The sequence below is a fragment of the Aphanomyces astaci genome (genome assembly GCF_000520075.1).
Source record: "Aphanomyces astaci strain APO3 unplaced genomic scaffold supercont1.43, whole genome shotgun sequence".
Classification (NCBI taxonomy): Eukaryota; Oomycota; class Saprolegniomycetes; order Saprolegniales; family Verrucalvaceae; genus Aphanomyces; species Aphanomyces astaci.
This window is the reverse complement of record NW_009798306.1, coordinates 409,570-424,662: the sequence shown is the minus strand read 5'-3', so window position 1 is coordinate 424,662 and position 15,093 is coordinate 409,570. Positions and strand designations below refer to the sequence as shown.

Here is a 15,093-nt window from a genome sequence, read left to right as displayed (position 1 = left end):
TATTGTAATATTTCAGCTTACCAGACGCACCCTACACAATTCAGTGGCCTAACGTCAGGCGTTCATTGAATGGAAACTGTTGGCGTCACTTTACGAGTCTACTGCTGATAGAGTGCATCACCAATAATGCTATCATTAGTAGTCGCATATATTATCGTGTACAACTATATGCATGAGACCTGCCAAGTATGCCAAGAAGTATATTTTTCGGTTGGTGGCAGCTACGACGCGACTGTCCCCTGATGGCGCTTCCAGTGTCGAACATGCATGGCTAAATGGGCACCAAGGACGTCGGCGGCGGTCTTGTGCTCGTGGTTGGTTGACGTGAGCGCTACGACTTGATTTTGAAGGTCCCTACAGGCTTCCTCTAGCATTCTCGCCTGCGCCTATATAAATAAATACCCACGTATATCACATCGTCACAATGGTCTGCATATTCTGGTCGCACCACTTGCTTTGCCAACGCATTTCCCCCTGCTTCTAGCTCGTTGCATTTTAATTCCAATGACGAGCACTTGGCCTTCCAGCCGTCCACTGCCAGTTCCAGCGAACTCACAAGCCTACTCAATGCTACATTTTCAGCGATTGTCATCTATTAATTTTAGTTTCATTCAACGTACGTTTGGCTTGCTTCAGACCGTTGCTACATCATTCCATGCTTAGGTGTTTATATATGTTGCAACAATCGTACAATTATAATACCTTGATGGCGTTCACATGTTCGTTATCGGCTGTTTCGGCAGCTGCCTGGGCTTTATCAAGTTCATTGCGACAATGGATGGTCGTGGCGCGCTCGTGCTCCAGCATGTCCTGCAGCCACTCGACGCTGGCGGTATCCTCAAGTTCGTCTGTTTGCATCGTTTCATCCACAGCTTGCGACTTGTCATTATACCGGTGAGCCCACTCTGCGTTCAAACTATTGAGCGATTGCCGTACGTGGTCATGTTTGCGTTGTATGGCCTGCACGTGAATTTGGTGATTTTCCATCTTCAAATCTGCTACGGCAGCTGCTGTCGTGTTCAGTTGGGCTACCAGCGCGTCCCGATCTGTCGTCAGGGCGTCCATGGTCGTTTGATGCCGCACTTGAGCTAGTTGCATGGACTGAATCGTTTCTTCTAGCTCTGCATTCCGTCGCGTCAGCGCCGTAACTTTGGCTTCCCATTCCGCCATCTAAATACACTGCTTCAGCCCCACATTTGTCATTGAGGACTTTTGTACGGTAATAGCACGCGTATCGTGCAGAGTTTTATGGTATGTTGCCTGCACTTGATTGTCCAACACGCCGGTCTGGTCAGTGGGATTCACAACAGGTGAGTAGTGCATGATGGAGAGGTCAGTCTCAAGCTGGTTTATTTTGACTTGGGCTGCAGATAGCGCAGCGTACACGTCGCGAAGCTCGTCCAAAGTGCTCTTAAACATGACGGTCTAAGTGTTTTACACCTCCTCAGTGGAAAACCAAAGGGTGAATAGGTCGACGTACGTGGCGGGTAGACACGGAACTGGTCTGGTCGAGGACGTGTCGCTTGAGATCCAACACGTGAATGTCCAGGCCCAATTTGTTTCGAAAAACGCTCAGTATAAAATCCAAGTTCAGCAGGAGGTTTGTGTGGTGGCCGGTGGCCTTATGGGAGGGTGTTGCAACTGGCTTCTTCAACTTGAGACGATTCACCACTTGGCGCAACCTCTCGCACTCGTCGTTGGCTCGCCTTAACGAGACAATCGACGACGCAGCTTCGTCCATGGCGATATCTCTCTCCACACACGCCAGACGTACCAACTCGGACGCATCCTCAACGTCTCCCTGGGGAACATGCAGCAGCATTCTGGCCATTGCGTGGACCTGCGCCATCGTAACCGGAAATGAAACTGCCGTAGGGTTCACATTTCGTAACTGTCAGTCAACACAAAATATCAGAGACATCGTGATGCCCGCCAAACATTCACCGTGACATGGAAGGCCTTATAGTGTAGCGGTTATCACGTCTCCTGGACGTGGAGAAGGTCCCCGGTTCAAGTCCGGGTATGACCATTCCTTTTTTTCTTCCAATATTATTACTACAGGTTACGTTATTAATATCTGAAAAACTCTTTATAATTACTACTTCTTTGTTGGCAGCGTCGACTTTGCCTACCCTCCACAAAGTGAGCACTTGCAATGGAAGGTCATCTTGTTTTCATTATCGGAAACAATGCAACTTGCGCAGCTTCATTGACTTTGGGATGGGCCATCACGTCTTGGGCTGTGGGTCGCTTGGTTGGGTCAACTCGTAGCATCTAGTATCGTTCAAAAGCCAGGGCTGTCAGGGAACGAATACAATTTCTCACAAATATATATATATATACCCCGAACTCACGTACTTGTCGAATCAACACGTCAAAATCAGCCGAGTACGCCGTGTCGAAAGTCCGATGTGGCAAGCTGCCGCTGCGAAGGACATGCCATTGCGGGCCTTGGGACGGCAACGCTACGCCAGTTGCGAGTTCCACCAGCGTCAAGCCTACCCAACAGCCCAAATATAGGTAAAGCTACACCAAATTTGGCACGGTTTACAGTACCCAGGGAAAAGATATCTGCGGATGGTTGCCGAGCAGTGGACTGCAGCAGTTCTGGGGCCATGTACGCGCTGTCGCCTTCATTGGTAGTTAGTCCATTCTCCCCTTGATGTGAATCACACTGGGCCAGTCCGAGATCTCCAATTTTGACCATCGTGGCCGTGACCAACAAGTTGGCTGGCTTGATGTCCAGGTGCACAATACCGCGGCTGTGAAGATATGACAAGCCCTAATATACATATATGGCATAAAGACAGGCAATTTAGCATGGCAAACAACCAGACTCAAAGGACACTATCAAGTAGTCGGCGCATCGACATACGTACATACCGACGCGACGTCGTGCAGAATCCGCCAGCACAGGGCTTCCGACAGCTTGGATGACTGTATCGCATTTGGTAAAGCCCCCCGAGGACACAGCTCTGTTTGCATGTACAAGTAGCCTACGATATAGATAGTGATGATATAGAAGGATGCAAGGAACAACGTACCTTGCTCTTGCCAAGCATGGAAATACTGCAAAACGTACTGCCTACATCGAGCTTCTTGCACGCCACCGTCCGAGTCATTGGTCGAATCGTTTTGCACCCTGTCGTAGATACGAATTTCTCGCAATCTAAGGTCCCTATCACGTACTGAAGCATGAATATTCCATATAAAAAAGACTGGAAATCAGTCGTGCAATCGATTGATATATTTACCGATCTCGGCGTCCGCGAAGTTTATGCTTGGATTTCTTGACAGCGTACCGGATACCTTGATCGTCTATCACCTGTGCCAGGGGTTAACGAAGAGAACAGAAAGCCAAAGTGGCGCACCGCAAACACGTCCGAGTGCGCGCCAGACCCGAGCGGCCGCACGTTTTGAAACGACTCAAATGGCAACCAACGTGGTGGTATACTGGTCTTACTTCTGGTAGATGGGACAAGAGGTGCGACGGTCACCAACAGCTTCGTGGACACGAGCGAGTTCTGGCGATGCAACCGATTCATGGCTGGAATGACAGCAGCGCGACGAGTAGTTCGAGTTGTTCCAAGTCGACGTTTAGTCCATTGAGCTGCGCGCGCCGGAGAGGTTGGACATGTCGTGGGAACTGCTCGTCGGTCGGATGACCTCGCACGGCCAGCGACGGACGCTGGACCAACATCTCTGCCGCCTTCCTCGATGTAGGTGAAGAGGAACGTCTCAGAGAGATCAATGCTACTCGTGCTGGAGTCTGTCTTGGCGGAGTCGATAGCCGTGGAATCAAGCCCGTCGTCGCTGTCTGCCTCGTCGAATTGCGCCGACAGGTTGACACGTATGCAAGGTGACCTCGGCGACCATGTTTTACCCGTGCTGTTGTATGCACTAGGGGTGGAATGACGGACTGGAGATAGTGATGAGGGAAAGTAGTTGGTCTTGGAAGACTGGCGTGGTGGGGACGCTGGTAGATGCGGCAGCGGGGAGCAAGGGCTGGCTTCGGCCATGGTTTACGAATTGATGATTTGGATTGTTGCAAGGGGGCAAACTTAAAAGGTGGGAACCAATCAAATTACAGCAAGTTGTCTCCACGAGCCAATCAGATTCCTACAGGTTCCCTCCAAAACTCCATATAATCGTATACGAAAAACAACAATAAAGTGTACTTACAGACAGTGACGGAATAGCAATGAAGTCACAACTGTGTCCATTCATCACTAACCACTGTGCGCCATGTTACACGGATGTGTAGTACCAGTGGTACTGCGTAGTTCTAGTACAGTTCGTATGTAACGTAGTGTGGTTGATACACACCAACTAAAAATAGTCAGGTATGGCCCTTGTAGTGATTTTGTATGCAGGCTTCGCCGAGCCGACCACGGCACGGTGGGGGGGCTGCTGGTACCCCTCGAAGGGGAGTGGGTGTAACCTCCAAAAAGCATCCTCCATCCGTCGACGCAAGTCCGCACGCCGCGGCCCTTTCGATTGCGCTCAAACCCACAGACAAACCCGTGGCCCATTTCCCCCCGAGTTTTTACACCACGGTCGTCAAGGAGTACGCGACCAAGTACCTAGAGCAGATGCACGCCCTGCCTACACCGGAAAACATAGCGATGGTGATTGCCAACATGCCCCTGCAAAAGTGCCGAGTGTCAGCTGCGTGGAAGTCCCGCGGGTGCCTGTCGGACGTGCTGACCATCGACGCTCGTTGGCCTCGGTCAACTCCCGACCCATCGGATTCGATCGACGCCACGGACATGCCGTTGCCAACTCTGTATGTAGCCAAATATGATTGCCAACCAGTTGGTACCTAATGCAATCTTTGGATTCTAATGCAATCTTTGGATGTAGCAGAAGCTCCAAATCGAAGCCCATAACAAACATCACAACCAAACAACATCATGCCACCAACGACGTCCATAGCGACTTTGTGGGGCCAGTATTTGGAACAGACTTGGACAAAAACTACTGCGTCGAACATGTTCAGTGGTCGTTCAACGATTTGAAACACCGTTATGTGTACCCGTTCAACCAAATCTACAAAGTATACTACTATACAGTAGTACTACTCATTGTTGCGTGTGTGTACTAAGATAAGTATTTCAACCACGAGCTTTGGCCATGATTAGGTACCGATTGGAAAAGACGTCGACGGGTACCCCAAGGCACGAGCCATCACGTTTTCCCTCGTCCCGGACCGCCGGATCTACAAACCGTCGCCATCCGCCCTTGACGAGCTCATGCTGCCACCCTCGACGCTGACATTCGACATCATTTCTCGTACGTTCACTCATTACCTCACTGCAAAGAGTAATAACACGACGTTTTCTAGAGCTCCAAACAACGTTTTTCAACGTTGTTCCATTTGACATGGTCGAAATTCCCGATCCCAAGGACCAACACCTCCTTCGCCAGCACTTGACATGCCCCACGACTTTGCATCTCGTGGGCTTCCTCGCGCATTACTTGTACTGGACGGTCCTGCGTCCGCTCGCCACGTATTGCGCAGCTATTCAATCCGCATCCATGAGCTCCCCCAACCAAGATCCCCCGCCATCAGCCGCTACGTCCGCCCCACCCAAACGCCCCCCATCCCATCATCATCTCCCCCCCGCGTCTCAAGCCCCTCCCCCCGCACCCACACTGACCCCCACCGACATTGAGCAGCTGCTCGTATCCACGACAGAATCATTCGCCTCGATCAAATCGTCGTTGGCCGCCAGCATTCCCATCACGACCACACGACCAACGCCACCGCTGCTGCCTCTGTTTGTGTTGTCGCTGCGGGTGACCATAGACACCATCTTTCGCACGACGTACCCCAAATGGATGGACGAGAACTCGTTGCGTATCGAGGTATGATATCGTTATCCCTTCAAATATATTGACGTTATCACTTTGACGTTTGTAGCCGACGCTGCTAGCGCTGAGCCATGTTGTGGATCAGTTGTTGGACCCCCACGGGTATTACGATCGCATAGGACCGTTGGAAGCGTCGGCAGATGCCATCAACTTTACGAAAACGCAAGCGTTTAAGATGCAGAAACGAGGGGGGCCGAGGCTCCGCGAGTCTTTCTTTGCCACATCGACCACCATGCAGTCCATCATGCCCACGCCGTCGTCGGGGGGGCCGCGCCGCCTGCTCCTCGAAGGCGGCGGCGGAAGGTACCATAGGAACCACCCGCAAAAGCCGTCGACGTCCCCGACGAAGGAAGGCCAGTCATTTTTATCCGTGGGAAACCGGCTAAAGCTGCTCAAACTTCGGGAACACAGGGGGTCATCTGCATAAGGAACACTGTTACCTGTAATGGCTAGTAATACCAGTTGATTGTATGTACACCGTATGTTAATGAACGTTGTAGCGACGAGGTCCCCACCGCACTGATTCTTCTTCTGGACTGTATTAGTTAGTATTCACTTTCAATGCCTTGAAACGAACTATTTGAGGTATGTATATTCAGTCGATCGGGTGTTATTATGGTATGAAAAAGGTTGATGTTTTCAAGGTTGCGTGGCTTCCACGGCCGCAAGTGCAGCCAAGACGCGCGTGGGGTCGCCGCGCGCATCCACGACCAACTGGCGTCCGTCCTTGGTCACGGTCTTGCCGGCCGCGTCCAGGAACACAAGGGTCGGGATCGTCTTGACTTCAAACACTTGCTTGGCCAGCACGTCCTTTTGCTCGCGGTACTTGAACGGGAGCGCGTAGAACGGCATGTCGTTGTAGTATTCGTTGAACGACGCGTCTTCCTTGTCGGACGACACGAACACGATCGCCACGTCCTTGATGTCGTCTTCGATGAACTGTTCGTACGATTCACTCAGCAGCGGCGTGAACCCGCGGCAAGGGGGGCACCAGTGCGCCGAGAAGTAGATGCCGACGTACTTCTTGCCTTCGAGCACTTGGTCGGTGGGGAACACGCCGTCCTTGGTCTGCAGTTCAGGGCCAAAAAATGTCGTCCAGGTCATGATGGTATGTAGTGGCGATGTGGTGGTGATGGATATTTGGAAATGACCGCTTTGGGCGGAAAGGCGGCAACGTGGCGTTTAACGTTTGTTGTTTAAACGAGGTCAATCCCGTTTTTTTGCTTTTTCAAAGGCAAAGTGCCTCGTTTGTTTCTTTCGATGGACCCCGTTTAACTGTAAATATGTGCGTTAAACGCCCAATGTTGGCTTCCACCGAAGTCCTTGACGTGGAAAGGGTACCCGCGTGTGATTCGCTGCAAACAAAACCAATCATATTGCGTGAAATCAATTGTTGAGGTAGTAACGCTAGTAGTTACTACTACAGTAGTAGTGCGGGAGAGATTACAGTACACTTGAACACCGTTGGAGATGTGTATGAATAATAGTAGTACTATTGTCGATTTGATACAAATTTGGGGAGGGGGTGCAATCGAAGCGCGCCGACCAAACCGATCCACAATCGATCTGATTGGTTGAATTTCAATGAGAAGGTTTTGATTGGCTAATAATTTTGAGCTCATCTGAGGTAGCCAATCAAATTGATTTAAATTCCAACGAGAAACCACGCCACAACACGACATTTCACTCGAAAGCACAATATTAATAGTAACGTTAGTTATGATTCGTAGAAATATTAATAGTATTAATATAATAAAGTAGTATTTTCTCTGGTTAACAACCAGAAAAAGCAAGGTGAGATGGCAATTTTTGTCATCACCGTGACGGTAGAGCAGGAAATAGAATACCCGCATCCAGTAGTGATATTAATAGTATTATAGTATGCACACTCTTCATGAAGCAAGTAGTAAAACCACCCACTGACACAGTCACACTGCTACTGACAGTTCGAACAAGCGACACCACCGCAGACGTGTATAACTTATCGATCCAATATCAAACCAGCCAACCCTACTACGTATGATTAACTAACTAGTGTGCAAAACTACTCCATCCTAGTAGGCGCCAACCGTGCCGGCTGGTTCAACCAGTGAGGAGGGTCGTGTAGGTATAATTGAGGAACTGATCCTTCGAGCCCGCCCACAGCGCCATGCCGCCCCCACTCGCCCGGCTCCACTGGGTCCACAGCGTCACGACCGCGAGGCTCGGGCCTGGGCCGAAGGCACACCCTCGGTAGAGGGAATTACTCGCTTCGGTACACACAGCGACCACCATCTTGGGCGGAGGCAGCACCGCCGTCCACGCAGAAAAAGTGTCATTGATCGCCGATGCATATACCGCCTACCAATCAATCCCATGTTTGTTAAAAGCATGAAGAAAATGGAATGTCCAATGAACAAAAGACACCAATCAAATCACGTTCTGTTGTCGAATTGTTTGTTTCAGCCAATCCAAAGAAAGTATTACGGATTCGATGTAGTGTCGGGCAAAAAGCACACCCTGATACTAGTACGTTGTTAGTTTTGAACAAGATTATTCAAATCAGGTGAAAGGCTATTATGACTTATTGACAACATAATTGATCAAACGTCCAAATTATTCGGATGAAATGTCCAACAATCTTGTGAATATGAAATACTCGTACCTGGGCTTTGGCCACGTCCAGGTCGACGTTGTACGCCATCACATGCACCCAGTCCACGAGCGGTTCCACTTGTTTGGGGAAGCACCGCCCCGTGACCGCCGCGCACTTGTCCGGCACGGCATCGTAGTAAAATGCGTCGATTGTAAGCAATTTATCCCGGGGACGCAACGCATTGGACAGCGACGTCATGTACGCAATGACATGCGCGGGGTCGTACTTACCGCGGGTCTCGTCGTCCATATCGACGCCGTCAAAGTTGAACTTGTCCACCAGCGCCACGGCACTGGTGGCGAAGCGGTCGAAGTCCACTAGATCCGCTATGGCTTTCGAGTTGGTTTCTCCGCCAATGCTCACCAGCACTTTGATGCATCGCCTGGTCACACAGCCCCAACACGGTATTAGATATGACAGGGTTCTGGTATTAAAAATATCACATCAATAATATCATCAAAGAATATTCCACTCAAACGCGACTAGGAGGTGCAAGTTCGTTCACCCATGCGATGCGGAATACAAGAAGTGTACGTATTGTGCTTTTCGCCCAAATTTGCCAATTTCGGGGGATTGTTGAAATCACCACGAAATCGAGCAAAGCATTATGATTGGATAAAAATAATATTTGTTGCAATATGATTGGCTAAACGAATGAATATTCGTCTAGAACACCTCTGAAACTTAGTTATATACTTGTGTATCATATTTAGACGGCCCGGTGATTCATGGGCGGTTCACTCACCAGAGGAAATAATGAGTAGAACACACCATATTACGCAAAGTAGAATTGCCTCGAAATGTCTATATATATATATTAGATAAACTTCGACGCGAATTTTTTATATTGACGCTTGGTGATTCACCTCAATACCATAAGCAAATCATCACCATCGTACGCAAGCTACAATATAATCATATGCAATATATATATACGTATACTGACGACAGGTTTACATTTCATTCAACTCTGTAGCATTAACAAGTCGCCGCCTTTTGATCTCCAGCCATATGATGCAATATATATATATATATATCGTTGTGTTTATTCTAAACCGGAGCGATATGGAGAATGAATCGACACAACCAAATAAATGTACAGAAGAATCGGCAGCAGGATTTACCCAATCAGATCGCATGAAACCATCATCAACGTCGAATTAGTGTGTGACTTCAATTAGTGTGTACTACAGGAAACCTTTTTCAATCCAATTTTCAGGTCAACAACGAATCGATCGATAGATTCGGCATTGCAGCACAAAAGTCTACATTTTTTGGGTAAAAGGACAATATATATATATATATAGTATTCCAAGACGCACGCACGTACTGTTGCAATGAAAGCACACAGCGACGGAGGGTGGCGTCGTTGCCCTGCAGCGACAGCGTCACATTGCCGTCTTGGACGAGGGAAAACGACATGATGACGTGTGTGACACCGCGTGGAATGGACTCGCATCCGCCCACTTCGCTGCCCCAGAATAGCACCACGCGGGGGGCTCCGTCGTTGGAACCGCACGACGACGAGATGTTGGACGATCGCAGTGGCAGCGGCATGGGTCGGAGGATGGCCTGTATCGCATACATCCTGTCGGTTCCGTAGACACTCATGCCGCCGACGGACTGCGAGTAGTTGGCCCAGATCGAAATGTCGTCGATGGTGGGACCGGGGCCGTACCCGCAGTCGATGCACACGCCAATGTTGAGTTTGCCCTGCAATTTGGCCTTCCACGGGTCGAAAAACCCCGAAATCGCATCTGCGTACACGTCCTAGCCATGCAACATGAGCTAGTCGTGGCGACTAGAACGGAATGGGAGAATGCTGGGCGGAGTACCGAAGCCAAGACGGGGTCGCTGCTCACGCTGTACGCCAGGACGGTAATCCAGTCGACCACGTCCTGTACGCCGTCGGCAAAGCATCGCGTGCCACAGTTGAGCAGCGTCTTGTCTAGTTCGCTGTAAAACACGTCGTAGCTCAGCGTAGTGCTAGCGACGGATGCCTTGAGCGCCGTGGACAGTGCTGTCATGTACGGTAGTGTCGACGTTTGGGATGACAGGTCGTGGACTGAAATGCCGTCGAGTTTGAACTTGTTGACCAGGCTCACAGCATCTGCGGCCACCGACGACGTGTCGAAGGCCTTGTCTCCGCCAATACCACCCAGCACGTAAATGCAGCGCCTAGGGTGAGCGCTTCGTCAGCCACAAAACGAGCGCCCAATAGATGGAGAGTGGTTTTGCATTCGCACTTGTGCAGATCGCTGACGCAAGTGAGTACGTCCACATCCTTGAGCTGGAACGACAAGGTCGCGAGGTCGGCGTACGTGAGCACCACGTGCGTGACGCCTTCGGTGACCTGCCAGGTGGTTGATTTGTCATGAGGAATACACTTCGATGGTGGAATACAGTTTGCGGGTGTTACCGAAGCGCAGCCGCGGCGTTGGGAAGCAAATTGTTCAATGAGACGTTTGCCTGGAGGAATGACAGGACACCGCGCGGCATCGCGGGGGGCGACAGCCTTGGCGGCGGCGGCAAACGCCTTTTGAGCCGCTACCTCGGCCGAGTCTTGGAACACGCCAGCACCGAACAAGACGCCAACGATGGCCCCGGCAAGGAGCACCACTAGTAGAACATATAAACACACATGTGAGACCAGCACATGGGCTACGGAGGACGCTGGATGGACATACAGCCGACGGCGATCTCGATGTGGCGCTTCTTGATCTTCATCGGAATGCTGGAAAGAATGGTTCACTTTGTTACTGTCGATATTCAAGAGACGGACGGATGGACAGCTAATGCGACAAGAGGGTAGGAATACCCGGTATAAGACGTCCGGTTGAAATTTCGGCGACATTTCACACGCTTGATTGTTGGACAAGTACGTAGTATCCGGTTTGAATGTTGAAAATGGAGAATAAACAATGGAATTACACACATTTTTCAGGTATTTCATTGGCTAAAATGTTTTCCCTTGACATCCATCCTCCATGACCGATAACTGGCCATGGAGAATGGTGATGGGTACTGGAGTTTTGGTATAAACAATGGGAGTGAAAAAAACATAAATGTGAGCACATCAAATTTAAGAGTGCACAACCCATAACTCGATTTTCACCAACTCCATCGGCTACTTGTATAACGTAAAAAACCAATTTAAGATAACTTGAACAACCAATTTAGGATAACTTTGTATTGCCCAATCACACCTCGTTATTTGTTCGAGTCAAAACCTCTATCATATAATGCTGGCCATTCCGTCACGTGAATGAAATGCAAAAACCGCGTAGAAGCCATTGGTAACAGTCAATCAAGATTGGGTTTGAAGTTCCCTAGTCGACACGGGCCACATTGGGTTGGATCTGAGGTTTTGTCAAGTGTTAAACTCGGTGGACATCCATCCACAACAGAAATTTAACTCTATGAAACAGTACCCTTGTATAAATTATATGCAACCTGTTGTAACCGCTTACCCTAAACAAAAAATTTCAATGCTCAGACACATACATACTTTAAGATAAAAAAAGTTATCCTAAATTGGTTATGAAAATGTGAGTACAAATGCTTAGAAAGTAACAAATTTATCTGTGAAGTTCATCGCCTAAACTCGATTATGAAGTCAAAGAGGCGCCTCTTGTCTATTGGAATCACTATTCAAAACTCAAATATCGTAACTGACTCAAACGTTATGTCCATTCTACTCCGACGCCTCCAAAAAAGTTATCTTAAATTGGTTTTTTACGTTACAGTTGACATGCTCCATTTTTAACTATGAAACCCACTACAGTATTAACGTTAGGGGGTTTCAGTCAATAACTAGTTAATGACGGACGTGCGTACGATCAATTGCAGCTTGCGACCACCCAACTTTGAACCGGATCACAAGTACTTCGAAGTATGGCATTACTGGTACAGTACAAGTAACGGTACGTAGTTAATCACTACAATTGTTGTTCGACTACTGTACTTGCCTGCAGCCCGCCTGCAGCCTGCAGGTGACAGGTTCACATCAAAGCCCGCCGCGGCCGAAAATGAGTCGTCGTGCGTATCCTTGTCTTCGTCGAGCAGCTTGTTCTTGAAATCCTCCATCACTTCGCTGCTCTCGTTGTTGCCGAACATGCAAAACCACGTCAAGACGATCGTGGCGAGTGAAATGCCGGGAAACGTGTAGAACAACGCGCCGTCGTAGCCAAAGCTGGGGTCCTTGACCCACAGCGAACACCCGTACGAACCAATGGACGCGCCGGCCTTGCCCATCGCCGCTGATGGAGAAGAGCCCACTTGTTGATCATAGGGATGGAAAAACCTAACAGTAAATTTTAAGGTCATTGAAAATGAACCGATACCCAATATATTTAGTATGAGGTTGTTTGTTCCATTAATCCAGCTACAATCTCCAAGTTTCAGATGTAAATAATGTTGAACGAGCGTGGAGCTTTGAAAGTTCTCCCCAGCCGCATTCCTCAGATGCGTCTTAATTTGATTGTTTACGTTAAAACCTAATCTTTTTCTTGCATCGGAATAAGCGAATCAAAAGTACAACTTCTCATAAACAACGTTGATTGGCTGAAATCATTAAGCCATGGACAGGATAGTTTTTCACGTGTATTAATAACAGTAAATTCTCTAACAGTAAACAAAGGCTTGATGTCGGAGGCTACGCGGTAGTATTTCGTAATGTGTTTATACTCCGGAGTAACATTACTCGTATTGTTGTGTTTATTCAAAACTGGAGCGACGTGCCGAAAATATACGTATATCCAACACGACCAAATGCGCAGTCGAATCAGCAGAAGCATTTAGCTTCTGTGAGTGACTGCTGGCCTTTGGCAAATGAGCACAAAGTCCAAATTTTGGCTGAAAGGACAATACTACGCAAAGTACCGGTATGTATGAGCACTAGAAAACCTACCGGTGATACTGCCCTCTAGCAGAATGACGAGTTCAAGATACTTTGGTACGGGATAAATTATTACTACGAAGTAATAATGACTAGACTCATGCTAATGCCAACATTGGCAAATACTACCGTAGCATCGATGAATATATTCTGTCAACAAACAGAATATATTCATCAAGAAATTCCCCATATAATCAGATCAAATGGCTTCATCGTGAAAATTTTCAGGAAATACTACTACGTACAGTGTGTCCAGAAATTATAGACGCACCTAAATTTTCTCGAGTTCGTCATGATGCCATCCCATTCCCCTCTCTCTGCATGGTGCCCTGCTATCACAGGCGCATATAAGAGTATCCACTAAGCGGCCAACAGATCTGTTTAGATCGTGCAATCTCCAAATTTATCATTTCGAGCTGTCCAGAAATTATAGACGCACTTCTGACAAATCACAAAATTCATCTTAATTTTAGCCAATCAAGTGTCAAAACAGCAATCCACATTATTACAGCACTAGCGGCGACACGTACACACCATTATCCACATCATTTGTCACATTCAGCGATGCCACGCGGCAAAACCATCACTGCCGAGGAGCGAGGCCAGATAATGGCCTATTTGAAGCTTGGTAAGAAGCTACGGTGGATCGCCAGAGCTCTCCAACGCAGCGATAAGCTCGTTCGGACATGTGTGGCCAACTTCAGCCGAGAATTGCCACCCAAGTCCCCTGGACGGCACTGCAAACTGACCCGACGAGAAGTCCGCCGAATCTTCCGACTCGCCACACGCAAAGGAATGTCCACTAGACAGATTTCAGCTCCTCTAGGTGGTAAAGTAAAGCATTCTACTGTGTCCATTGTGCTTAACATGAGCAAGTTCGCGAAGTACATGAAACGCCGCTCGAGTCCCCGTCTGACGACCAAGCACAAGAAGGCCAGGGTTGAGTTTACGGCAAAATACTTCCACAAGCTCGATGCCAAGAAGAAATCTCTCTTTACAGACGAGAAGAAGTTTAACTTAGACGGTCCAGACGGCTGCCAGTATTACTGGCACGACTTGCGCCACGAGGTGCAGACCTACTTGAAGCGTGTCTCTGGTGGGGGCTCGGTATTTGTTTGGGGTGGCATCAGCTATCACAACAAGACCGAATTGGCCATCCTGAAGGGTCGCCAAGACTCTGAGAAGTACAAGGACACGCTTCGTGGGTACATGATCCCCGCAATGCGCGAAGTTGGCCGTGCGACAAGTGATGGCACTGGAATTTTCCAGCAAGACAACGCCAGCATCCATACGTCGAAGGTGTCGAAGGCGTGCCTGGATGCCCTACCGTGGCCAACGATGCCGTGGCCTGCCAAAAGCCCAGATTTAAGCCCAATTGAAAACGTTTGGGGTGCTCTGGCAAGAAAAGTCTATGCAAATGGGCGGCAGTTCGAGACAAAGGCGAGTCTGAAGGCCCAAATATTGGTCTCATGGAGCGAAATATAGCAGGAGTACTTACAAGACTTGATTGAAGGCATGCCTACTCGCATGGCTCAAGTTCTTTTGCGTCGCGGTAACTGTATTGATAAATAGTTGACTTTTTGAAAATGCGTCTATAATTTCTGGACAGCTAGAAATGATAAATTTGGAGATTGCACGATCTAAACAGATCTGTTGGCGAAACCCGCTTAGTGGATAGTCTTACATG

The 15,093-nt window shown here is 48.7% G+C and overlaps 6 protein-coding genes and 1 non-coding gene across 17 annotated transcripts; 2 read left to right on the top strand and 5 right to left on the bottom strand.

Annotated features, from left to right (window-relative positions):
* Positions 1–141: 141 nt before the first annotated feature.
* H257_12891 (hypothetical protein) lies at positions 142–1,850 on the bottom strand (the record flags this gene model as incomplete). Of its 8 annotated transcripts, none has more annotated exons than XM_009840258.1 (7): positions 142–386; positions 449–560; positions 621–643; positions 703–879; positions 937–1,170; positions 1,219–1,425; positions 1,481–1,850. In XM_009840258.1, coding segments are annotated over 7 exons (1,288 nt in total), but the record flags the coding sequence as incomplete, so codon positions are not given. The 8 variants fall into 8 exon arrangements, with proteins under 8 accessions (XP_009838560.1, XP_009838561.1, XP_009838554.1 ...); XM_009840259.1 differs by having other exon boundaries at positions 142–380; XM_009840252.1 differs by having other exon boundaries at positions 703–1,170.
* A 106-nt stretch (positions 1,851–1,956) lies between these two features.
* On the top strand, positions 1,957–2,029 carry H257_12890. Its single transcript has one exon. It is a non-coding gene; the product is annotated as a tRNA-Val (tRNA).
* A 49-nt stretch (positions 2,030–2,078) lies between these two features.
* Positions 2,079–4,027, bottom strand: H257_12889. Of its 2 annotated transcripts, none has more exons than XM_009840250.1 (7): positions 3,372–4,027; positions 3,255–3,325; positions 3,045–3,178; positions 2,884–2,996; positions 2,557–2,782; positions 2,344–2,498; positions 2,079–2,274 (listed from the first exon to the last, which is right to left on the bottom strand). In XM_009840250.1, the coding sequence occupies exons 1-7, from the start codon at positions 4,017–4,019 to the stop codon at positions 2,164–2,166; spliced, it is 1,458 nt and encodes a 485-aa protein (XP_009838552.1). In that variant the 5' UTR covers positions 4,020–4,027; the 3' UTR covers positions 2,079–2,163. The 2 variants fall into 2 exon arrangements, with proteins under 2 accessions (XP_009838552.1, XP_009838553.1); XM_009840251.1 differs by having other exon boundaries at positions 2,359–2,498.
* A 320-nt stretch (positions 4,028–4,347) lies between these two features.
* On the top strand, positions 4,348–6,354 carry H257_12888. Of its 2 annotated transcripts, XM_009840248.1 has the most exons (5): positions 4,348–4,786; positions 4,867–5,056; positions 5,142–5,292; positions 5,345–5,868; positions 5,924–6,354. In XM_009840248.1, exons 1-5 carry the CDS (start codon positions 4,368–4,370, stop codon positions 6,299–6,301), a joined length of 1,662 nt encoding a protein of 553 aa, XP_009838550.1. In that variant the 5' UTR covers positions 4,348–4,367; the 3' UTR covers positions 6,302–6,354. The 2 variants fall into 2 exon arrangements, with proteins under 2 accessions (XP_009838550.1, XP_009838551.1); XM_009840249.1 differs by lacking the exon at positions 5,924–6,354 and having other exon boundaries at positions 5,345–5,901.
* Positions 6,355–6,374: 20 nt separating this feature from the next.
* Positions 6,375–7,020, bottom strand: H257_12887 (hypothetical protein). The gene has a single exon (XM_009840247.1). The coding sequence runs from the start codon at positions 6,976–6,978 to the stop codon at positions 6,514–6,516; it is 465 nt and encodes a 154-aa protein (XP_009838549.1). The 5' UTR covers positions 6,979–7,020; the 3' UTR covers positions 6,375–6,513.
* Positions 7,021–7,754: 734 nt separating this feature from the next.
* Positions 7,755–11,283, bottom strand: H257_12886. Of its 2 annotated transcripts, XM_009840246.1 has the most exons (7): positions 11,197–11,283; positions 10,929–11,128; positions 10,756–10,862; positions 10,345–10,687; positions 9,840–10,279; positions 8,519–8,891; positions 7,755–8,214 (listed from the first exon to the last, which is right to left on the bottom strand). In XM_009840246.1, the coding sequence occupies exons 1-7, from the start codon at positions 11,234–11,236 to the stop codon at positions 7,957–7,959; spliced, it is 1,761 nt and encodes a 586-aa protein (XP_009838548.1). In that variant the 5' UTR covers positions 11,237–11,283; the 3' UTR covers positions 7,755–7,956. The 2 variants fall into 2 exon arrangements, with proteins under 2 accessions (XP_009838548.1, XP_009838547.1); XM_009840245.1 differs by having other exon boundaries at positions 10,756–11,128.
* Positions 11,284–12,409: 1,126 nt separating this feature from the next.
* Positions 12,410–12,763, bottom strand: H257_12885 (hypothetical protein; the record flags this gene model as incomplete). Its single annotated transcript, XM_009840244.1, has 1 exon — positions 12,410–12,763. The coding sequence occupies one exon, from the start codon at positions 12,761–12,763 to the stop codon at positions 12,410–12,412; it is 354 nt and encodes a 117-aa protein (XP_009838546.1).
* Between the last annotated feature and the right edge of the window lie 2,330 nt (positions 12,764–15,093).